This window comes from Hyperolius riggenbachi, chromosome 1 (genome assembly GCF_040937935.1).
Source record: "Hyperolius riggenbachi isolate aHypRig1 chromosome 1, aHypRig1.pri, whole genome shotgun sequence".
Lineage (NCBI taxonomy): Eukaryota > Metazoa > Chordata > Amphibia > Anura > Hyperoliidae > Hyperolius > Hyperolius riggenbachi.
In genome coordinates this window covers 519,370,998-519,395,647 of record NC_090646.1, presented here as the reverse complement: position 1 = coordinate 519,395,647, position 24,650 = coordinate 519,370,998, and the positions used below count along the sequence as shown (strand labels likewise).

The window sequence follows — 24,650 nt, the reverse complement described above, 5'->3', positions numbered from 1 at the left end:
ACGTGCACCAGATTATAGAAGCAGCTTTTTGCAATAAAGAGAAATGTATACACTATAATGTCTATTTTTGGGCTGTGTGGCCAATACAAGAGAAGACCTTTCAGGACAAACATTATCCAGACATCATTTTAATGACTCTCGCCTATGAATAGCAACACTGCAAAGTGACTGCCTTCAAAGTAGTATACAACTTATGATTTTACCATAGTGGCCTCCATTTAACAGAAATCAGGTTGAATAAAAGTGAAAATAGGATAATTATGTATTAATATTGAGTGTACTAGGGACTATGGTCCATATTAATGAAACTGTGGTAAAACTGGCAAGTGCAGGCAGCGCAACACAGGTTATATTAACAACAGGCGTGTTGTGTACATGTTTGAATTGTTTGTACAACACATGCTACATAACTTACAATACAGGTAAAAATGCAGAACTTTACTAGTTTTTTTAATATGGCACTTTGTGCTCATCTATCAGAAAATAAAAAATAAAACATGGCAACAGGTGCATCAGACTGGACCATTGACCATTTGGCATGAAGTAATTTTCTAGCAACTACATCCCTGTTTGCAAAGATGTTGGGGCACTGTGTAAAATGCAACTAAAACAGTGTGATGATAAGCAACTCATTTAAGCAGCATAATTATCTGAAAACATAACATATTTCAAAATGGAGGAAAAGTATGGTTTTGTGAAATGTAAGTGTCATTCCAGCAACACTTTTCAAAAAAGGTTTGGACAGGACATGATGCTCACAGCCAAGTGCATACACGGCGCTCTCAAGTCACAGAGCATCCCATGGTCAAACCTTCAAACATCTGTTTGATAAATGTGCAGGCAGGCTGGCATCTGGCCACTTCAATGAACAGGGAAATAAGTGGAGTTAGTAATACACTGCATAGAAGCAGCCAGCTACAGCTCCTACTACAGCTTGTAATTTTGTCTGTGTACTGCTGCCTCTTTTTGAAACCTGCTAGCACCAAATTCAAAGTAAACATACATTTATCATAAAACAAAGTTACTAGTTTCAAAACGCTAGTGCTGGTGCTTGCCAAGTTAAGATGACTGCTGCATATAGAGAGAAGGTGGGAGACGCCTTGCGCGTTCGCAGTGAGGCCTCCTGCTTCTATGGAGGCCTCCATAGAAGCAGCCGCTTGCTGCGAACGCGCAAGGCGTCTCCCCCCTTCTCTCTATATGCAGCAGTCATCTTAACTTGGTAAGCACCAGCACTAGCGTGCACTTTGTTTGTATAATGATTTCTGCAAGATTTATGTATATGTAATTAGTAATCAGTATTTATTTTTTGTCATACTAGCCATTTCACAGCACTTTATCAACACAACCCATTTTGCACAATTTTTAGTGTGGTATTATAACATCCAGCAATCAGTATTTTGCATTTTTATATTCAGCATGATAGGTTATTAATGTTTTGTATTTATTATACATTATTATACAACCCTTAAGAAAGGGGTTTTAATATTGTTTTTAATTATTTTGTTGTGTTTGTATGGATAAGTCCCAAATAAAGATTTTTTGCATTGTATCGAGACAACATGAGTCATAATTGACATTGCATCGGTCTCATCACTGGGCTCCTTTCCTTGTATGCAATAGTAGTTTCCCAGCCCATTGGAGACATTTTTGTCTGTAGTATGGCCCATGCATTATAATATGCATGGAACCATAGCTCTAATTTGGTTTGTGCTGTTCATGAATAGTGACAATATTTGTCGCCATCTCTGAGGTAAACATAGGGGGATAGGGATTCCCTGTTTAAAACACCTGCCAGGGGCGTTCCTGCAGGGTTTCCAGAGCTGCCATTGGGCAACTTTCTCTCCCTGCCCATACCCCCTGCCACTCTCCCACTTCCCTGCACGCTGGATGAGAGATGCACAATCTCTCCTTACAGCGTCGTGACCCAGAGGTCACGAAAGTGAAAGTGGGCCAGTGTGGCCCACAGGAGCGGCGGGGAGCAGCAGTTTTTGCTGCTACCTGATCCGCTCAGCCCCTACCTGATCTGCTCAGGATCAGGTAGCCTACTTTTTTTAATTTTATAAACCCACCTTGGGCTCTCTTAAAAACACCCTGAAGGGAAAGGAATATGGAGGCTGCCATGTTTATTTTCATTTAAAAAGGTATTCTACTCCCAAAACTAAAATCGCAATAACTGCTCTTAAGGTCCGTACACACCATTGTCTGATGTCACCCGTCAGGAATTGGGACCTAATCCCCTTGGGTGGCATCACTGGGCCGGCCTGTAGAGCTGGGTAGCTGACAACGTATTCTATTGCTATGCGGGGAGGAGAACAGTTAACCAAATAAGGCCCATTGTGATAACTACATGCGTTAAGGTTGTAGTTAAGGTTGTTAAGGTTAAGCTTGAGGTATGACTGAGAGCTGCAAGCTTACCAGTTGTTGCTGCAAGTTATCAAGGCGCTGCTTCAGGATTTGCTCTGTTCTTTGGAGAACACCACATTCTGCTGTAAAGTCAGCCAGCTCTTGACGTTTCTTTTTAAATACTAAGCTTTTGCTCCGAAGTTTGCTCACATAACGCTTGAACTGCAAAAGATATTTAAAAAAAACCCATAAATAAACAAGTGGGGCAGGGAAAAAGAAGTGATTGTTAAAGTACATAAAGGCCTATATGTAGGTCAATCAGATGTCACGTTAGTGGAAATAAGATTAAGAAGTCACAGTGACAAAAAGCATGAGTCAAAGATTAAAGCTCTCCTCTGGGCTACATTAGAATAAGAATACCTGTGAGAACACAGGAGGATACTCACCTCCCCGGGGTGCTCACAGCATTCCATGGTGCTCCTCTTTTTTGTTTCCAGGTTCCCGCTTATCCTGTGCAGCTGTGAACTGTGTGGCAGGTGCCTCTATCTGGCAATGTTTCTCTGAGTCAATCCTTACAGTACTGCTCTGGTAAATAGGAGCAGTCCAACCTCTGTTGAAGAGAGTACTGGAATGGCAGGGGTATGTGGCCACTTGGAAGAGGGCAGTGCTCAGCCACAGGACCTAGAGAAGAAAGAAATGGAACTGCAGGGACTAGATGGACCTTTCCTGGAGAGATTAGTATATGCTTTTCTCACCATAGGTTTGGAGGAATTCTACTTCAAAGAAACTGGCATTCATAAGAACTCTAAAGAGAAACCATAACCAAGAATTGAACTTTATCCCAATCAGTAGCTGATAGTCCCTTTCCCATGAGAAAGATTTACCTTTTCTCGAATGGATCATCAGGGGGCTAATATACTGTATGGCTAATATTGTAGTGAAACCCCTGGCACTGTTTGATGACAGGACCATGGTCCTGACAGTTTCCTGTCTGTGAACCTCATTGCACTGTGGCATCACCTGCCAGCAATAAAAATGTCACCATGTGATAAACATCAGAATGTAACTGACTAAATAATTTATACATAATTATTGTAAAAAAATAAAGCACTTTTTTATTACATAAATTTCACTGGAGTTCCTCTAACACCTGCTCTTAAAAGTGCAGGCGTGCTGATAGCAGTTTACCCTCTTGAATAGGGATGATCAATGAGAAATATTATTTCGGAATTCATGCAGTATTATGTACATTTTTATACAAATACAGTATATGCAGCTTGAAAATTAAAAATATTGAAAATGTTCAAGATGCATACATTTGCATACAAAATTACATAATCCTGCAGGAACACAGAAATATTTGCAACTCATTGATCATCCCTACTCTTGAATAATATTTTATTGCCTCCTTAAAGTGAGTTAATCACCTGCTCTGGCTTGTTACAGTTATGTCATATTTCACAGCTACCGGTCAGTCAAACATGGGAATGAAGCAAAGGCTATTCCTAATTGTCAGCCATTAACAGGGGGGAAATAAGCTACAAGCACTAAGCACAGGCAGTACAAAAGAGAGCCTTAAAAACTCTCCAAACCAGAATAAAGTTAAAGTAACCGTAAGGGCTTTGTTCACACTAAGAGCTTCTTCGCTTTTTCTTAAGCGCTGGTGATTTTTAAAATCACTTTAAAATCACTTTTTAAAATAGCTTTCTGCAATGTTGCTCTATGTGAGTGTTCTCACATGAGCGATGAGCTTTCTTTCCATTTGCAAACGTGGCGGCACCTGCACCATTTCCTGAGCGTTTGCGCTTCAATACAAAGTATAGGGAAATCGTAAATCGCTTGAAAAGCGATTTCAAAGTGATTTGCCCAGCGTTTTTTAAGAATAAATACATTGTATTTATTCAGTTCCAGGTCAAAGAGTTCACTTCCTGAGTGTCATCAGGAAGAAAAAAAGAAAAGAAAAATCGCAAGACAAAAGTGCTGAAAAAAGCGCTTAAAGCGCAAATCACTCTGAAAGCGAAGGGAAAAGAGCTCACAAAAGCACTTAGCGCTTGTGCTAGGGATTTATAATGTGATCTAGGCCTAAGGGGAACACCACCCAAATCTGGGTACTTACCTCAGGAGATCCTCCAGAGGCTTCACCTTTCGCCCTCCTCCTTGCTGTTCCAGCGCAGAGTACTCCATAAGCTCGTCGACAAGGGCTTGTTGATGGAGCTCATTGCACTGCACAGGTGCAGAGGGCTCGGCCTCTGTACTCGGACTGAGGCGCTTTCTACGCCGAGCCCAAGCAGCAACTCCATGCCACTGAACATGTACGCCATCTGCACGTGCGAAGTACGGGTGAGCTCCATAGAACTCCAGGGGTCCCAGCGCTGGAATGGAGGGATGGAGTAGGACCAGGGAGACCTCTGGAAGATCCAGAGGCTTCCCTCTCCCAAGGTAAGTATCTATATTTTTCCACAACACCCTCCCACATTCACTTTGAATGCTGTAAAATAATACAACTAGGCTTTATAGCCACTGTTGCAATTCCAGTCCGATTCCCTGCATGCAAATTCAGATACCATTTCTCAGCCTATTGTAGTCAATAGGCTACATCCGAATTCGCATGTGGGGAAAAATAGACGTCATGCAGCATTAAATCACATCACACATCTGAATCCAATAGCTGTACATAGCAGACGCATGCTGGCACAGTGGAGACTTAGCCTTAAATAATAGCTCAGGGTGGAGGTGCTGAATATTTCTGACCACCTCTCATTAACCCCCTTGCCGTTCCAATTGTGTCGGCAAGGGGGCGGCGCAGCACTTTAAAACATTTTTTTTTAAATTCATGTAGCTAGCCTAGCGCTAGCTACATGATAACCGCTGACAAGCAGCATCCCCCTACCTATACCGATTGCCGCCGGCGCTCTCTGCAAGCAGGAAATCCCGTTCAGAACGGGATTTCCTGCTGGGCTTCCCCCCATGGCGACGGCGCAGGATGACGTCACCGACATCAGGACGTCAGAGGGAATCCCGATCCACCCCTCAGCGCTGCCTGGCACTGATTGGCCAGGCTGCGCAAGGAGTCTGGAGGGGAGGGGGGGCGGCGCGGCGGGTAGCGGCGATGATCGAAATATGCACGCAGCTAGCAAAGTGCTAGCTGCGTGCAATAAAAAAAAATTGTGAAAATCGGCCCAGCGGGGCCTGAGAAATCCTCCTGCGCAGGTTACCCCAAGCTGAGCTCGGGATAACCGGCAAGGAGGTTACAGGATACCCGAAGTGACATGTGAAAGGATGAGATAGACATGTGTATGTACAGTGCCTAGCACACAAATAACTATGCTGTGTTCCTTTTTTTCTTTCTTTCTTTCCCTAAAAGAGTTAAATATCAGGTATGTAAGTGGCTGACTCAGTCCTGACTCAGACAGGAAGTGACTACAGTGTGATACTCACTGATAAGAAATTCCCCTTTTTTACCTCTTTCTTGCTCTCAGAAGCCATTTTCTACTAGGAAAGTGTTTTATAGTTGGAATTTCTTATCAGTGAGGGTCACACTGTAGTCACTTCCTGTCTGAGTCAGGACTGAGTCAGCCACTTGCCTACCTGATATTTAACTCTTTCAGGCAGAGAAAGAAAAAAAGAAACACAGCATAGTTATACACATGTCTATCTCATCATGTCACACGTCAGTTCGGGTATCCTTTAACCACTTCTGTACAAAAAACATTTTTTTTTGCACTGCAGCAGTGTCAGTGCTGCATCATTTTAATAGCTGCTCTGTTGTTTCATTTAAACTAATTTTTTTCATAGCAAAACAGATTTCTATTAGTAGTTAAAGAACAATGCCTTTGCTGCAATACACACATTTAAGGCAAAGTGTAACAAAATGAAAAGAGAGAGAGAGAAAGAAAACATACCATAATATTTCCTAAAATTTCCTCTAAAAACTAGAATGCCCCCCCCCCCCACCCCCCTTTTCTGCAGTTAAAAAAAGAAAAAAGCATTCTTAGGATTTTTCATTTTGACTCTATCTTGAAGCCAATCCTGACATCATTTCCTCCCTTACTCTGTCTGTGTATGGTATGCCTGCCCTCCTCCCAGTCTGCACACACTCCCACTCAGCTCTGCATTAGAAGGTGCCTTGTTATTGTTTGACTCTGCAGCTTTTACGCATGATAAATATTGGCCAATCAGAGAGGAACAGAGGTGTGGGAGGGGAAAACGGGAGGGAAAGAGGCTTCAGCCAGTCAGGCAGCATTAGATATGTTTGAGGGGAAAGTAAAGAAGAAAAAAAAGAAAACAGCATGCCCTGCAACTTTCTCTGTGTGGCAGATGTACCAAATAAGAGCCAGGGAAACTGGGTAATGATCTTTTATGGAGAAGGAAAGTAAGATTGAATTTTAACTTTTGGATTGCCTGGTTAGCCGTCCATATTACTTGTTTACCAGTTAAAAATGAAGAATGGATTTTTGATTTTATGCCTGACAGTTACGCTTAAAGAAGAGGGAGTAGCATAGAAGCCAAGCCAAGAAATGATGGGTTGAAAGGAAATAGTGATAACATTCATGGCATGAATAAATACAACATACTGAGGCAGCAGATACATAAATAAAGGGCAGCTGATGTTTATGCCAGTCTGCACAAGGTAAGGACACAACGCATTTTAATTAGATAGAAGAAAATAGCATTTTGGCATACCGGTACTCTAATTGTTTCAGCCTGAGCCATTATCTGTCAGTCAAACTACAGAAAAGCTAAAATGAAAGATTGCTCGTCAAATGCTTTGCAGGACATAATGCATGCCTGGCAACCACTGCTTATTCATGTTTCTTTTTTTATAGATTGCATGATAACATCAGGGTATATAAATAGTTGTAAAGATAGCCTTTATTAATAAAAAATGTAATCTAAGGATAATATAAACAAACATGCCTCATAGAGCAAGTGTATGCACGATTAATGTTCCATGAAAGAATCATAGGCAGCTTGCCTAAAATAAAATGTAATTTTGCCTGGTACCCTGAGCTATATTTAAACCTGGTTTTTAATGGTTCTGTTCCAGAACATTTTAGGATTTAAGCTGAGGTATAACGTTTCTTATCAAAGGACTTATAAGATTTGCAAATAGTATAATAAACAGGAGCGTAGCAATAGGGGTTGCAGAGGTTTGCGACCGCATCGGGGCCCTTGGGCCAGAGGGAGCCCGAAAGGCCCTTCCTCATCTACAGTATTAGCTCTCTATTGGTCCTGTGCTCATAATAATCACTTCTATAGATAGTTTGAATAGTGGTAATCATTAACAAAGAGCGCTCCATCCTCTTCTTGCACCCCTGACACTGTAGTTGCCATTGGGAGGTTTTGGTGCGCCGTATCAATTGTTATGTATAGAGTGCTTGGGGGGGGGGCTTAGCTGTCCCCAGTGCAGCGCTGCTGCTAATCGCAGCGCTACACTGTGTAAATAGAAGGCGATCACGCCGTCTAACAGTCTCCCGAGCGGCAATAGCCGCTCAGAGACTGAAGAGGGGGCGGAGCTCCACCCCCCCGAGAAGGAGATGCGTGCGCAGCCTGCACGCGATCTCCTGCAAAGTGCAGCCCCAGGACTTGACGCCAATCGGCGTTAGGCGGTCCTGGGGCTGCCGCCACGGCCACTCCCATTGGCGTTAGCCGGTTGTAGAGTAGTTAAATTAAATTAGGCAGGTGCATAAATTTGGGCACCCCAAAAAAATAAAAATAAATAAATAAAAGAAATCAATATTTAGTAGATCCTCCTTTTGCAGAAATTACAACCTCTTAATGCTTCCTGTAGGTTCTAATGAGAGTCTGGATTCTGGTTGAAGGTATTTTGGACCATTCCTCTTTACAAAACATCTCTAGTTCATTCAGGTTTGATGGCTTGAGCATGGGCAGCTCTCTTTAACTCACACCACAGATTTTCAATTATATTCAGGTCTGGGTACTGAGAAGGCCATTCCAGAATGTGATACTTGTTCCTCTGCATGAATGCCTTAGTGGATTTTGAGCAATGTTTAGGGTCGTTGTCTTGTTGAAAGATCCAGCCTCAATTATCACTGTGCGTGTCTCCTATATGATATATTTAACTGACATTTTTTATCATAACAACCAATGATTTATACCGGAAAATCGTGACAATTAACAAGTTTGCCCAAACTTTTGCATCCCACTGTAATTGCCAGACAATAGTGCATTTGCTTCCATTTTTAAATTTAATCTAATTGCAACTTACCTGGCTGATCAAATTTGCTTGAATAAGGCCATGTTGGAGCAGACCCATTTTGAAGGCTGGGAGAACAGTAGTGGAGGGTTATAGACAGCCACATAGTGTTGTGCAACACTTGTAGTTCGTTCACTTTTCAGTCAGATTTCTATTAACATTTATTGAGCTTGAGTGAAGAAAGTGGTAGTATTGTTCACATGATTGACTGACATGATTGAACCGTTACATTTAGTGAGTAGAGGAAGCCATTTTAATGGGCCATGCAATCCAGCCACTCAGTGGCGTAGCTAGAGATTATGGGGCCCCATAGCAAAACTTTCATGGAGCCCTCAGATGTAGGTACTCATAAGCAAGGGTATTTCTTAACCACTTCCCGACCGCCTAACGCACAGGGGCGGCCGGGAAGTGGAGCCCTGAAGGACCGGCTCACCCACAGAGGCGGCGGTCCTTCTAAGGGCATGGGCGGAGCGATCGCGTCATCTGTGATGCGATCCTCCGCCCGGGATCGTTACTCGGGCATTTTGTCTCCGCTCGCCGGCCACTTAGCAGAGCCGGCGAGCGGAGGAATCCGCACAATAGGCCAATCAGGGAGTATAAGGCACTTTGTTAGGTAAACAAAGTGCCTTATACGTGCTTCCTCCTCGCCTCGTGGTCTCATTGTTGCAGAGACCACTAGCGAGGAGGAAGCACATTGTAAGTAGCCAGAACACGTGTTTTTTTTGTATCTAGCCCACCTGATCTCCCACCCCAGGCCTCATACCCCCCCCTGATCACCCCAGCAGACCCCTGCCCAGCACCCTTGCACCCATATAAAACCCCCACCCCCCCACCTGCCACTAACCTTTGACGCTATCCCCTGCGTTAGGTCCCTAACTGCCTCCTAGTCACCCCTGATCCCCCCCCCTACCTTTAGATCACCCCCACACCCCATCCCAGACTACCCCCCTGTATACTGTATACATCTGTATACAGCTACCTTACCCCGTGATCCCCCTCTGATCCCCCTCTGATCACCTGTCCATCACCCCTCAGCACCCCCACCCATCAGAGCAGACCCTAACTGCCCCGCGGGGGTAACCGATCACCTGCCCAGGCCCTCGATTGCCCTCATACCCCCCTTCTGATTACATCCCCTGCTCTTTGTTTACATCTGCCCTCCCCAGCAATCACTAACTGATCTTTGATCAGTAACCCCCTGTGTCTGCCTCTCATCAGATCAGGACTCAGTCTGCCCCGTGCAGGCTCCTGATCAACCCCCCCCCTCAAATCGCCCTCAGACCCCCCCCCCCCCTAATCACCGTCCAAGTGCATTGTATTTGACTGTGCTGCGCTTGTATTCAATTGTGCTGCGCTTGTATTCGATTGTGCTGCGATTGTATTTGATTGTCCCGTGATCTGCTTCGATTGTCCCGTGATTGTTTGATTGCCTGAGACCCCACTTCCCGCCACACCCAATCCCACCCTCCCCCATCACCTTCCGAGTGCATCAGATTTGATTGTGCTGTGATTGGATTCGATTGTGCTGTAATCGTATTTGATTGTCCCGTGATCGGCTTCGATTGCCCCGTGATTGTTTGATTGCCTGAGACCCCACTTCCCACCACACCCAACCCCACCCTCCCCCCCACCACCTCCAACCACCACCTTCCGAGTGCATCAGATTTGCTTGTGCTGTGATTGGAGTCGATTGTGCTGTAACTGTATTTGATTGTCCCGTGATCGACTTCGATTGACCCGTGATTGTTTGATTGCCTGAGACCCCACTTCCCGCCACACCCAATCCCACCCTCCCCCCATCACCTTCCGAGTGCATCAGATTTGATTGTGCTGTGATTGAATTCGATTGTGCTGTAATTGTATTTGATTGTCCCGTGATCGGCTTCGGTTGCCCCGTGATTGTTTGATTGCCTGAGACCCCACTTTCTGCCACACCCAACCCCACCCTCCCCCCCCACCACACCCAACCACCACCTTCCGAGTGCATCAGATTTGATTGTGCTGTGATTGGAGTCAATTGTGCTGTAATTGTATCTGATTGTCCCGTGATTGTTTGATTGCCTCTGAGACCCCACTTCCCACCAACCCCAATACCTCTCAAATACTCCCTTTTTGCTAGGTAGGTGCTCTTTTTTTCTGGGTAGTCTCAGAGGAAAACCCCATAAATTTAGCAATCCACAATGGCAAGAAGGGGGCTTTCCGATGACGAGGTATACAGGTACATGGACCAGTCGGATGAGTTCTTTTGGGAAGAATCATCCGACGAATCTTCCGGGTCCGAATTTGAACCTGTAGAAAGCAGTGGTTCCCTGACCGAAAGTGATGACGAGGCTATGGTCCCGGCTAGAGCCAGGCGTACCAGACCCCAAGTCGTTAGACCGCAGGTGGCGCAGGATCCGCCTCAAGGGCAGCAGGGTGGTGCTAGCGCTGTTGATATTTTTCTTGGTGAGGCAGGCACCAGCAGCGCAGCATCTCCTGGACTTGGTACCAGTACTTCTGTAGACCCTGGCGAAGTGGTGAGCGTCAGCATGGAAGTTGAAACTGGTACGGTGGCAAGTGCAGTAGTACCCCCGTCGCAGCCACCAAGAAGAAGACGGGCCCGTAGTACCCATAGACTCCCAGAGGTGCTGGCACAACCAGATTGGCAATCCCCTGATTCCGCCGCACCCGTAGTGCCCCCTTTCACCGCCCAGTCTGGAGTCCAGGTGGCGACAGCTCATCTAGGAACGGCCCTAGACTTTTTGCAGCTGTTCATCACCCAGGTTCTCTTGGACTTAATTATGGTTGAGACCAACCGTAAAGCCACACAATTCATCACCGAGCACCCGGAGAGCATGTATGCCCAGCCTTTCCGGTGGAAACCAGTCCAAGTTTCCGACATTAAAATCTTTTTGGCCCTTATCCTTCACTTGGGACTAATAAAACAGAATGTACTGCGGTCGTATTGGTCCACGAACCCAGTAAATCATGTTCCCTTGTACCCTGCTGCCATGTCCAGGACACGATTTGAGTCCATCCTGCGCTTCCTGCACTTCAACGACGACGAAACCTGTCATGAAAGGGGAGACCCTGCTTATGACCGGCTCCACAAAATTCGGCCCCTCATAGACCACCTGTCATCAACATTTGCAGATGCTTATATCCCTGAACAGAACATCTGCGTAGACGAGTCCCTCTTACGCTTTACCGGGCGCCTTGGCATCAAACAGTACATCCCAAGCAAGCGCGCCCGGTATGGGGTGAAACTGTATAAGCTCTGTGAAAGGGCCACAGGCTATACATGTCGTTTTAGGGTCTATGAGGGAAAAGACTCAAAATTGGAGCCGGTCGGATGCCCTGACTACCTGGGGAGCAGTGGAAAGGTTGTGTGGGACTTGGTGTCACCCTTGTTCCAGAAGGGGTACCATCTTTTTGTGGACAATTATTACACAAGTGTGGCCCTCTTTCAGCACTTAAAGTTAGAAGGAATCCGATGCTGTGGCACTGCGCGGCCTAGTCGCCAGGGCTTCCCCCAACGGCTCGTTACCACCAGACTTGAACGGGGGCAGAGGGCCGCCTTGCGTACTGAAGACCTGCTCGCGGTGAAATGGAGGGACAAGAGGGACGTTTACTTTCTGTCCACCATTCACACAGACACGACAGTCCAAATTCAACGGGCAACTGCGGTCATTGAAAATCCCCTTGTCGTCCACGAATACAAAGTCAACATGGGAGGGGTGGACTTCAATGACCAGAGGTTAGCGCCCTATTTAGTTCCCCGGAAAACAAGACGCTGGTATAAGAAAGTGTCTTTTTATCTGATTCAATTGGCAGTTTACAACAGCTTTGTTCACTACAGTGAGGCTGGGAGAACTGGATCTTTCCTCCAATTTCAGGAACAGATCGTTCTGGACATCCTGTATCCAGGAGGTGCCAGCCCCCCCCCCCCCCCCCCCCCCCCCCAGATGCAACTAGCCGATTGCATGGAAGGCATTACGCCTATCAGCTTCCGTGTGCCCCAGGTCAACGCATCCGAAGAAAACGTTGCCGTGTCTGCAGCAGGGCTGGAACAAGGACTGACACCGTTTATTATTGTCCCCGCTGCCCTGATCAAGTTAGTGGAAAATGACACTTTGTGAAAAAAACAATAAAAATCAATTTTCCGCTAACTTTTGACAAAAAATAAAATCTTCTATGAACTCACCGTACTACTAACGGAATACCTTGGGGTGTCTTCTTTCTAAAATGGGGTCATTTGTGGGGTTCCTATACTGCCCTGGCATTTTAGGGGCCCTAAACCGTGAGGAGTAGCCTGGAAATCAAATTCCGCAAAATGACCTGTGAAATCCTAAAGATACTCATAGGACTTTGGGCCCTTTAGCGTACTTGGGGTGTAAAAAAGTGCCACACATGTGGTACCGCCGTACTCGGGATAAGTAGTATAATGTGTTTTGGGGTGTATTTTTACACATACCCATGCTGGGTGGGAGAAATAACTCTGTAAATGGACAATTGTGTGTAAAAAAAATTAAAAGATTGTCATTTACAGAGAGATTTCTCCCACCCAGCATAGGTATGTGTAAAAATACACCCCAAAACACATTATACTACTTCTCCTGAGTACGGCAATACCACATGTGTGGCACTTTTTTGCACCCTAACTGCGCTAAGGGGCCCATAGTCCAATGAGCACCTTTAGGCTTTACAGGGGTGCTTACAATTTAGCACCCCCCAAAATGTCAGGACAGTAAACACACCCCACAAATGACCCAATTTTGGAAAGTAGACACTTCAAGGTATTCAGAGAGGGGCATGGTGAGTCCGTGGCAGATTTCATTTTTTTTTTGTCGCAAGTTAGAAGAAATGGAAACTTTTTTTTTTTGTCACAACGTGTCATTTTCCGCTTACTTGTGCAAAAATTAATATCTTCTATGAACTCACCATGCCTCTCAGTGAATACTTTGGGATGTCTTCTTTCCAAAATGGGGTCATTTGGGGGGTATTTATACTATCCTGGAATTCTAGCCCCTCATGAAACATGACAGGGGGTCAGAAAAGTCAGAGATGCTTGAAAATGTGAAAATTCACTTTTTGCACCATAGTTTGTAAACGCTATAACTTTTACCCAAACCAATAAATATACGCTGAATGGGTTTTTTTTATCAAAAACATGTTTGTCCACATTTTTCGCGCTGCATGTATACAGAAATTTTACTTTATTTGAAAACTGTCAGCACAGAAAGTTAAAAAAAATCATTTTTTTGCCAAAATTCATGTCTTTTTTGCTGAATATAATAAAAAGTAAAAGTCGCAGGAGCAATCAAATAGCACCAAAAGAAAGCTTTATTAGTGACAAGAAAAGGAGCCAAAATTCATTTAGGTGGTAGGTTGTATGAGCGAGCAATAAACCGTGAAAGCTGCAGTGGTCTGAATGGAAAAAAAGTGGCCGGTCCTTAAGGGGTAGAAAGCCCTAGGTCCTCAAGTGGTTAAGCAATGCCACCTGGCGTACGAGAGAGAGCAGCGCAGGAGACTTGGGCGCAGGATTCAGCCGGTATATGGCTGATCCTGCTAGCGCACAAGTCCCGGCCGTATTAAATACTATTCCCCCTCCAGGCCGCCATGGATAGTGGGGAATGAAATAATTCGGCTTCCAGCAATTGTTTGACGGCACCGAAGTTACTCCCTGTGCCTGCTATAGCCATAATTCCTATTACAGCCTATGGTGGCACCGGCTGTGCCGAAATCTCCATGCGCTGATTTCAGTGTGTTCAATGCCACCTGCCCCTACCCTATGGATATGAGCTAATTTGGCAATTTACATTCTCACACTGCACATAGGCCATGGGCACTGAGACAAAGTTTGAGGTTGGAGGAACTCAAGAAAGTTAATGGTGAATACATAAAGTACCGCCTGGGGCCACTCTGCTCCAGGGCCCCATGATTGTGATTGCCCATACACCAGTCAATAAGGGTCTAAAGTGACCTTTCTCTGCAGTTAATCATGTATGGGCATTTATTTTTTCATTGAATCCCTGCAAGGGGACAGCATGACATCAGACACTGGATTTTATTTTTAACATTTACAAACTGGAAATCTCAGTGTAATATTTATTGAGTGCTTTAACCTCGATGTGCAGCACATAATATAGACAGTGAAATGACATACTGAATTATTCTTATCTTTTCATCCCTATGCAATCTTTGCCCTGCAGTATCTTTGTAGCGGATTCTCTTTATTAAAGATCACATAGAGATGTCAGCAAGAGAAATCATAAAGAGGAATCATATATTCAATACGGCATTGTTTCACCTGCAATTACTGGAGGTTTTGAAACCTAAGGACATTTGTAACCTTTTTACTTTTGACATGCCAGTACATTTACCCGGAGACAAATCCTTTATTCTTGGAGACTTTGTTTCAACTGACCACGGTGGATAATTTATTCCTGGAAACAATTTAAAGTATCTCCAGTCTACGAATAGCCACATGATGGAATGAGAAGTGCAACGCCTAGAATGCAACTACAATGCTGGTGTTTTATGTCACATGTGTCCATCCTTCTCTTTTCCTGTCATCATCAAATATATATTCTTAATAGAAGGATGCACATCCTCAACACGTATCTAAATGGCAGATGATGAACTGGAGCTTCCATATTAACAGATGCACACATGCTCTGTACATGAATCACATATATCATATCAGTATATAATTCTGTTAACGCCTGGATAAGTCTTTCTTTTTTAACAAATCAATTTTTATTGATTTTTGAAAACATGTCTTTCTGACCAACGTGATCCTATTCAAAAGGCTTCAAACTTTTCTGGTGCTTGAAAGCTTATGCACATTTTACTGTATTTATAAGAATGTGACCTAAAACATCATTTCATGTTTAAACAAGTCCTAAAAGTACTAGGATTTTCTTAGGAAATTCTTATATTTGTTTGTATATTTATAGACAAAAAATGATGCAATAATATATCTGTGTGTGACAAAAGTAAGGCCATTCTTAGGATTATGATATCATTTAAAATGGGATTAAACTCCCTACACTAAAATTGAAGTATCTACTATTGGCAGTGGCGTAGCTAAGGAGCTGTGGGCCCCGATGCAAGTTTTACAATGGGGCCCACCAAGCACTCTATACATAACGATTGATACGGCGCACCAAAACCTGCCAATGGCAACTACAGTGTCAGAGGAGCAAGAAGAGGATGGGGAATAGCTTGTTAATGATTACCACTATTCAGAATATCTATAGAAGTGATCATTATGAGCACAAGACCAATCGAGAGCTAATACTCTGGCCCAAGGCCCCCGATGCGGTCGCAACCTCTGCAACCCCTATTGCTACGCCCCTGACTCTTGGGTATATAAAAATACATTTTGAAAGCATTCCCTGTGAGTAACAATGTTTACTTGCAATGCGAAGTTGATGGCTATAAAAGCTGGAAGTTGTTACAAGCCCATCTGCCCTGCTCAAACAACCTTATATATTTGAACGCTGGATTCAAAATTCCTTCATGTCAGGTTATATTTTCAACAAATTCAATAAAAATATTGGTGCTCAATGCATACACTTGCAGTAAAATGTTATCAGTACTCACTCCAGTTATTGAGCACAAATTACCTAGGTACCGGGAGTTATCTCAATTGCATAGAAAAACCTAATGTAATTTTTTTTTTAATCAAAGAAAATTATTAGATTTTCTTGAATTTTCATACCTATCAGCCATGGTGCAAACGTCTGATAAATTATTAAAAATAAATAGTGTATGGTAAACTGGTCTGATTTTTCCAAATAATACAATCAAAAAAATATATATACTGTAATTGAAAGATTTAAAAAAGAAAAAAGGGTGAAAATAGTACAGTATATAGACACTTTTCATTCCTTTTTTTTATTATACTGATTAAGAAAAAAATAATACTAAGAAAACCTTTAAGGATATCTGAAGAATGTATTAAAATAATTCATTTTTAAGCTACATCAGTTATTGCAACTAATATTTGAATATTATATACCCTTGTTTATAATTTTAGATCCAGTAAATGTTGTTTTTCATGGAGTCAGTTTAAATAGCATATATAGACCTTCTGATGTGCCAACACTGATAAATGGATGTTCTTAGTCAGAGCCCAGCCAATGTTTTGTCTTTAACCACTTGCATACCTGCAGTCTCTGGCCCCTTAAAGAGACTCCATAACAAAAATTGCATCCTGTTTTTTATCATCCTACAAGTTCAAAAAGCTATTCTAATGTGTTCTGGCTTACTGCAGCACTTTATACTATCACTGTCTCTGTAATAAATCAATGTATCTTTCCCCTGTCAGACTTGTTGGCCTGTGTCTGGAAGGCTGCCAAGTTCTTCAGTGTTGTGGTTCTGCTATGAATCCCCCCTTCCAGGCCCCTCTATGCACACTGACTGTGTGTTATTTAGGATTAGAGCAGCTTCTCTCTTATCTTTTACAAGCTGTATAAATCGTCCTCTGAGCTGGCTGGGCTTTCACATACTGAAGAATTACAGACAAGGGCAAAGCCGTTTGCAGGAAGAAACAAGCAGCCTGAAACTTCAGTGCATGAGAACAGGGGGAAAGAAACACACAAATGATCTCTTGAGATTCAAAAGGAAGGCTGTATACAGCCTGCTTGTGTATGGATGTATTTTCTATGTGTGGACATACTGTACATCAACCTACTTCCTGTTTTGGTGGCCATTTTGTTTGTTTATAAACAAACTTTTAAAAACTGTTTTTAACCACTTTTAATGCGGCGAGGAGCGGCGAAATTGTGACAGAGGGTAATAGGAGATGTCCCCTAACGCACTGGTATGTTTACTTTTGTGCAATTTTAACAATACAGATTCTCTTTAAGAACCAGAAACTGCTGGTAGCATAAAAACGGGGCTTACCGACGAATCACCTCATGGATCTACTGCTCTCGCCAGTTACCCATCACCACATGCCCCTCGCTCTGTCGTCGCTATGACGGCAGAGCTCTGGAAGCCGGTCAGGAGCCAATTTATGCATTTATTATTTATGCATTTATTAATTTATTTATGCATTTATTATCGGTATTACTTACCGATTATGAAAGTAATACAGTTCCCTAAAACATTTAACTTGAAATGTAATGAAGTATACAACATTGCTCCCATTTTTGATATGACCATCAAAATGTCTTGACACAGAAATAGAGGGGCTCTGTAGTGATTAAAAGGGTGCCTCAAGGTACGTTCTTCTGTACATACGCATAATGTGTGGTTTTTTTCTGACGCCTCCTTTATAAATAAAAAATCTTAAAAGAAGGTGCGTCAACACCTTCACTGAACAGTAAGACTGCATCTGAGCAGCCTTCCTGTAACCCCCAACTGCCTCCCCCACTTACATTCTTGCACGGTGCTTGCATGGTCCCCCCTCTTCTTCTAGCGCAGCCTAGTGTGTGCAAGTGTATGCCCTGAGGCTGCCAGGTTGTGGGAACTTCTGCAGCTTGTGCAAAAAATGGAAGATGTGGGAGTGATGACATGGTAGGGGAGGGGAGTGTAAAGGAGTTCAGGGAATTCCACCATGAGGGCAAGGGGTGGGACCAGCATGTCACTTCAGCTTGGGTGCTTTGATAAGTTTTACCCGCTAAATGTCCTGCTTACTTGTCAACAAAATTAAATAAGCAGAATGAGTATAGGTACATCTTAAGCCAAATATGGCCCCATTAACAGTGGCTTTAGAAATCACTATAAAGACTGGCTTTCAAACCACACATCGAATATATATTATATACAGTATATTCAAAAAAGGTTACAAATGAACTGTTACCTCATCTCCTCTTAACATTTCAGAACCATCAGTGTCTCGTGCCTGGCTCGATTTCTGGGCTATCTCCCGCTCTAAGTTGGCAATCTCTTCTTTTGCCTCTTGTAATTCCTCAGCTTTGGTTTCTTTTTTTCGTGAAATGATAGCTGCCTGTGAAGAAGGCCAGTATTTGTGTACTCATGATAAACATACCAAGTCTCACATATGCATGTACTTACATGAAACGCACACACACACACACACACGTTTAACTTCTAAGCAACTCAGGTTACATCAATTTTCTAATGTTATCAATACTTAATGAATATTATTTTGCATTAAAGGTTATAAAGAAAATTAGAACTGAATAGGCTAGTTTGAGTTTAAGGAAGATGACGCTATATAAGCTAATAATAATAATATTAATAATAATAATAATAAAAGGGGAAAATATGCCCAGTCTTCAAGGCATGCAGCCAGATATTCAGCTGGCTTCATATATTTACTAAAGTGTTTGCACTACATCGTTGCCTAAATCTCAACAGAAGGAATGTTCCATTTCAGAGTTTCCAATTGTCAGGGTCTCTGTTTAAACCTTCAATTCCAAATGAAAAAAGAAGGGTGGACATTCAGAAGTGCAAATCCAAAAGTTCTTCAGACCAGATGGAGGTATTACAGTGTGTCTTGCTTAGCATGGACAGACATGTCTCTGCTGTGATTATTCGGTGGCCGGTAGGGAAGGCTGGGTTAAGCACACATCTAGCACTTGTTTACACACAAAAAGGTCAGCACTGTGAAGCATTTTCAGGCAATTCCAAAAGTACAAGGTTCATTTGAGAATGTTTCAGAATGCCTGGCACAGCTTTTGCAGGCATATCAAGCATTTTTAATATTTTCATTTCCTCCTGATTTTCCCACTGCTTTAAAATGCTGGTGTTATTTTATTGGCTCTGGTTTCTAGTCTACATAGATACAGCAGATCTTGATCACCCAAAATTATTGTCTGCAATAGTTTCAGCTGACAGCCTATTCTGTGTACAGGGGTTCCCTGATGCTGATGCTGGGTGCCTCATCTTCATCTGTCTGCAGAGTTGTAAAACCAACTGCAAACTACACGTCCTCAACCCCTCCTTGTCCACAGGACATTATAGGCTTAGCAGGAAGTTGAGCAAACCTATCTGTACAGTCAGTCAGTGTTTGTAAACCTTCACCCAAAATGATCACTAAAGAAGGTTTCCTGTGTTTAATATGTAATGTGTGTCTGTGTAGGTAGCTTAAGATGAAAAAAAAATCATACCTCAGTTCACTGCGTACAGAGATACATTGGCAGTGCTCCTGATCAGGCCATGTCTGAAATGACTACCAACAGAGGCCTGCAAAGCCCACTAGAGGCAAATACACACCTTGTATTCAAAACAGATGCAAACTATGTACTAAACCCTAAACTCAGAATAAAACAGAATGCAAACTTGAAATAACAAATATGTGCGACTAGCCATAAGTACACTTACATTTCTATACAGCAGGGAGAGGTGACAGTGGTCCCAAAACAGGTTGCATCTAATTGACCAGCAGCATGGATGTGCAGAGCCTAGTTATAGGCAGATTATACAACTTGCATTTAAAACAGATGCAACAAAATGGAGGATGTTGGCTTCCAAAACAGTTTGCACGCAGAGTCTTCCGTACTAGATTCTTCCACCACATTGAGGTATCCTTTATGGAAGAGACCCTAACCTTTAATTAACAGACAAAGTGTGAACCTGGGGGCAGCTAGCCATAAAATGGTTTACACATTTTTTTTTTTAAGAGAACAGGGAAACATTTGCAGCCCTCCTGATCAGTGTACGAGAGGAATCGCTGCTGGGAGACTTGGGCGCAGGATACAGCTGGTATGGGTTATCCTGCTTCTTCACACGTTCCCGGCGACGTTAATTACTATTCCAACTCTAGGTCGACGTGGATGGTGGGGAATGATGTAATTCGACTTCTAGCTATTGCTGGAGGCCGAATTACAGTGTTTTAAAAGTAACTTCAGCTCAGTCTTCTGACGGCGCTGAAGTTTCTCACTATGTGCCGCTATAGCCGTAATTCCTATTACGGGCTATGGTGGCGCCTGCTGCGCCCAGGTTTCCTGCGCTGGATTGCCAGTGTTCGCCTGATCAGGCCTCATCTGAAATGACTACCAACAGAGGCGTGCAGAGCCCCCTAGAGGCAAATACACACCTTGTATTCAAAACAGATGCAAACTAAGCACTAAACCCTAAACTCAGAGTTAATTGAGCCAGAATCCAAGGGCAAGATACAAGACTTTTCTCAGTTTGTTTTTAAACCAAAAAACTCCTCAATCTTGATGAGTGACATAACCTGACGTAATGAAGTGGCTACATCCTTCCTTCCCATCAAGAGATCGGAATTTACTATACATACCTGTTGTCGAAAAAGAGATAGTTTGTCATCTGTTGGGTCATTTCTCATTCTCTTCTCTATCAACTGACTGATTTCTGAATTAACTTCTTGGATCTAGAAAGGACGAAGCTTATTAGATGTGTTCAAAGACCATGCCTTTATATTACACAAATGCATTCTGCTTTTTATGAGACTGCAATAAGAAGTCATACATGAAGCCCATATAAATGTTCCTGTGTTGTTTGCGGTATATAAACAGCATACATACCTACACGTTAAACTGAGAGAGCATAAAATACCCAGACTGACTGGTGCTTGTAGATCTTATGGAGTTTATCTACAGTGCTTCTGTTACTCCTCTAATGTCCCCCATAAGTGTGAGTATACCTTTTATAAGTGTTATCACAGTGCATTGCAGGTTTTTCTTACAGTCTTTAGTGGGATAACTTTACACAACCATTGGGTAAAGTAGATTTTGAGTATACCTTAGCCTCCAGGTCTGCAAGGTCAGACTGGTCCATTACTTGTTCACTGACAACTCTTTGAATGAAACTCAAGGTCTGCTTCTTGCTCTCCAATTCTTTTGGAAGCTTTTCGGAAACCATATAAGAATTGAATTTCATTTCCTCTTCAAGTCTTTTCATTAGCCCTGCATACAACGCAGAAGGCATGACAATATAAATCACATGAATACAAAACTATACTGTAACTTTGTAACTTGTTTGAACCAACATGTAACGGCATTGTAGCGATCATAAGGCCTGCTGGACAAGTATAGATCAGTAATTTTTTTACTGCATATTTATCTGAATGCTGTACTAGCTCACATATAGTACTGTTCATTGTGCATTTCTGTAGGTGGTGATATTTTGTGCATCATCTGATAGAAAGTTAATCTGCATGGATTTGGCATATACCTCAGCACTGGACACTTTGCACTTTTTATGTGTTCATACTTTGTTTTTGTATTCATACACCCTTTTGTATGCATGTTTATTCGCACTGTGCACTTTTAGCATTTACCTGTGGGGGTTGCTTGGATGCTTTCCTTGTCAAGAGTACTGTTATTGGCAGCACCTGGTTTGCAGGACTACTGAGGACATACAGGTTTTTTTGTAATCATGAATATTTTTGATGTTGTACAGTTCATGAACGTTTAGTTTGATCATGTAACAATATGTATGACTAAAATGAACTATTGATTATTAATTGGCTGTGCAACCATCCTGCCACTGTTGTGTGGGAGGTAAATGTTTATTTCTATTTTTTTCTAGGCTTTGGCTCTTTGTTTCACTAAGTCTGAACACCATACTAATGGTGAATGCCCCCTCTCTAACCTCATTGCATTTAAACCAGGAATGCCTAATATATGAAGTCATTTTTACAGAATGTTTAAAAAAATATTGATCCATTATTTCTTTTTAGGTAACAGGTGTAAATTAAAGAGGAGCTATCGTGACACAGAACAACACAATATAGTATTCAGGATACCCATTTTACCTTAATTCTCCTTAGCATCAGAAACACTTCCTATATCTATATATTGCTGTATATTGATATGTGACCCTGCCATCCCGGTTATATCATGCAACCTTTCACCCCCAAAGAACTCCGGGAGATGATGTGATTTTCCTGCTCAATTTATAGAGCAAAAGAAAGAAAAATCCAGTGATGCACCTTGCCAACAGTAAATATGTCAGCAACTCTGATAAATGTAAGCATGTAAATCAGGGTGAGGTAAAGGTTTTACAATGGGCAAACATTGACTAAATAATTTATGAATGAAATTAATAAAAATAAGCAGTTTGATTCATAAAGCTTTATGCAGTAAAGTTCCTCTTTAAATCTTTCCATGACACACTAGAAGTTTGTTTTCCATTTGCACATAACCATGGGTTTACAAAATGTGCAGACGTAAAATGCGCTGTAAAGGCTTTGGCTGGATGCCCTGGGATTTGCTTTCAAGCATTAACTTCCCAACCAAGTGCTTACATGTACATGGCTTTAAAGCAGATTGGACTGGAATAGAGGGACTACTGCTGCCTATTTTAGAAACAATAATCAGAAAGAATATGGGAATGATTGGAAGTTACATAACTTGCAAAGTAAATTTAGCCTCGTACATCTAATTCCAGTTTGTAGCTCTATGAAAACCACGTAAGGCCAATGCCTGCTTTTTTTATTTGTTCCTAGCATCCTGCTATGCATAAAGACACTGGAAACAAACATTTTCTGCTCTAAGCATTTGTAAAAGAGCCACATTTACTAAATTAAGGGATGCCCGTTTCACTAAAATTAACCAAAGTTTGCACTACACATTAACGGTACTGCATAATATACATGTTCTTTTAATTTTAAGATCAGCAGTCAGTGCCCAGACATTTGTGGATGAATAATCTGTCAATTATGTCATTTTTACTTTAGGTAATTGCCATAGTTGAATCTCACTTAAGTTTTGAGTGGATGTATAGATGGAAGGTAGAGAGGGACAGATTTGTACCTTTTACTGCCCAAGGCCAACTGTCTCCAGCCGCCTCCTGACACACAGCATCTCAACTAACGCACATCCCCTTCAGTGTTGGTAGCCAGATACTTCCCTGCCCCTCCAGTACATGTAGCCAGATGACCCTTCTCCCCCTTCAGTAAAGATAGCTTGATGACCCCAATCCAGTATAAGTAGCCAGATGACTCTCCCCCCCCCCCTTCACTAAAGCTGGCCAGACAACTCCACCACCCCTTTTCAGTATAAGTAACCAGATAACCCCCCTTTCTCCCCTTCAATATAGGTAACCACATGACCCCTTAACCCCCCCCCCCCCCCCCCCACACACACACCTTTCATTATAGGTAGCCAGACAATGCCTTCCCCCTCCCCCCTTTCATTATAGGTGGCAAGGCTACTCCCCCAAACTCTCCCCCCCCCCCCCCTTTTCATTATAGGTAGCCAATTCCCCTTCACACCACAGCCATTCTCCGCTTGACTCCAGTGTAGAAGCTTCCTCTTCTCCTCCATCTCCATCAGCCACAACTGTGCACTTGTCTTTCCAGCCTGCGGCACTCACATGACTCACCGGAATGTTACCAGCGAATCACGATAGTAAACACTGGCTGGAGAGACAAATGCACAGCAGCGGCTGATGTGGCCTTGGTATGAATCAGGCCCGCACTGTGGTTTCATTTAAAATTTCTGTTCTACTATCCTTGAGGGAGCGAAGATGGTATTCCATTGAGGAAGTATAAAATTCATAATCTATACCGCGTTCACAGAGGGGAGGTCCTGTTAAGATTGTTTGACTTTAGGCTTTTTCTGGATAATAACAACTGGACATATTACGGTATCTTTGGTTACATAGGTTTTATATCCTTGTGTTGCAGAAAATACTGAGGAAACTGAACCTGATGTCTATAAGCAGAGGGCATGTTGTATCACTTCCTTTTTGAAAAACAAATTAAACATGTTTAAAAAAAATAAAGTTTCAGGATATTACCATGGCTTTGTATACTGTATATAGTGAAGGTGAAATCCGCACTGTCGGTTGAAAAAATTCCTTTATTTTATCAGATACGTATCAATCCAAAAACACCACATGCTGACATGATTCGGACATGGCACCATCCTTAATCAATGTTAGCTTTTATTGTCTTTAAAGTATACCTGAGATGAAAAAAAAGTAAAATGCCCCTAAGGGATACTTACTTCAGGAGAGGGAAGCCTCTAGCCTAAAGAGGCTTCCCCTGTCCTCCTCAGCAGAGGGGATCCAGCACTGTGACCCCTAAAGATTCGCTTTTTGGCCGCTTATTTCCAGTCTGTGCAGGAGGTGCAATAGCGGTTCCAAACAAAATATCCGAGGTCTGGTCCGCTCTACCGAGGGGAAAGCTGCTGGCACAGATGCGAGGGGGGGGGGGGGGGGA

The 24,650-nt window shown here is 42.8% G+C and overlaps 1 protein-coding gene across 5 annotated transcripts in view; it reads right to left on the bottom strand.

Moving 5' to 3' along the window:
• IFT81 (intraflagellar transport 81) overlaps window positions 1-24,650 on the bottom strand; it is a 191,389-nt gene that overhangs the window by 90,291 nt on the left and 76,448 nt on the right. For 4 of the 5 annotated variants that reach the window (XM_068245244.1, XM_068245251.1, XM_068245265.1 and 1 more), the window contains exons 9-12: window positions 21,224-21,387; window positions 20,760-20,852; window positions 18,354-18,500; window positions 2,416-2,565 (exon numbers count right to left, since the gene is read on the bottom strand). In XM_068245244.1, the coding sequence (XP_068101345.1) occupies window positions 2,416-2,565; window positions 18,354-18,500; window positions 20,760-20,852; window positions 21,224-21,387 (554 nt within the window). Of the gene's footprint in view, window positions 1-2,415; window positions 2,566-2,789; window positions 3,025-18,353; window positions 18,501-20,759; window positions 20,853-21,223; window positions 21,388-24,650 lie in introns of those variants that run through there. The other variant, XM_068245275.1, reaches the window with a different exon arrangement.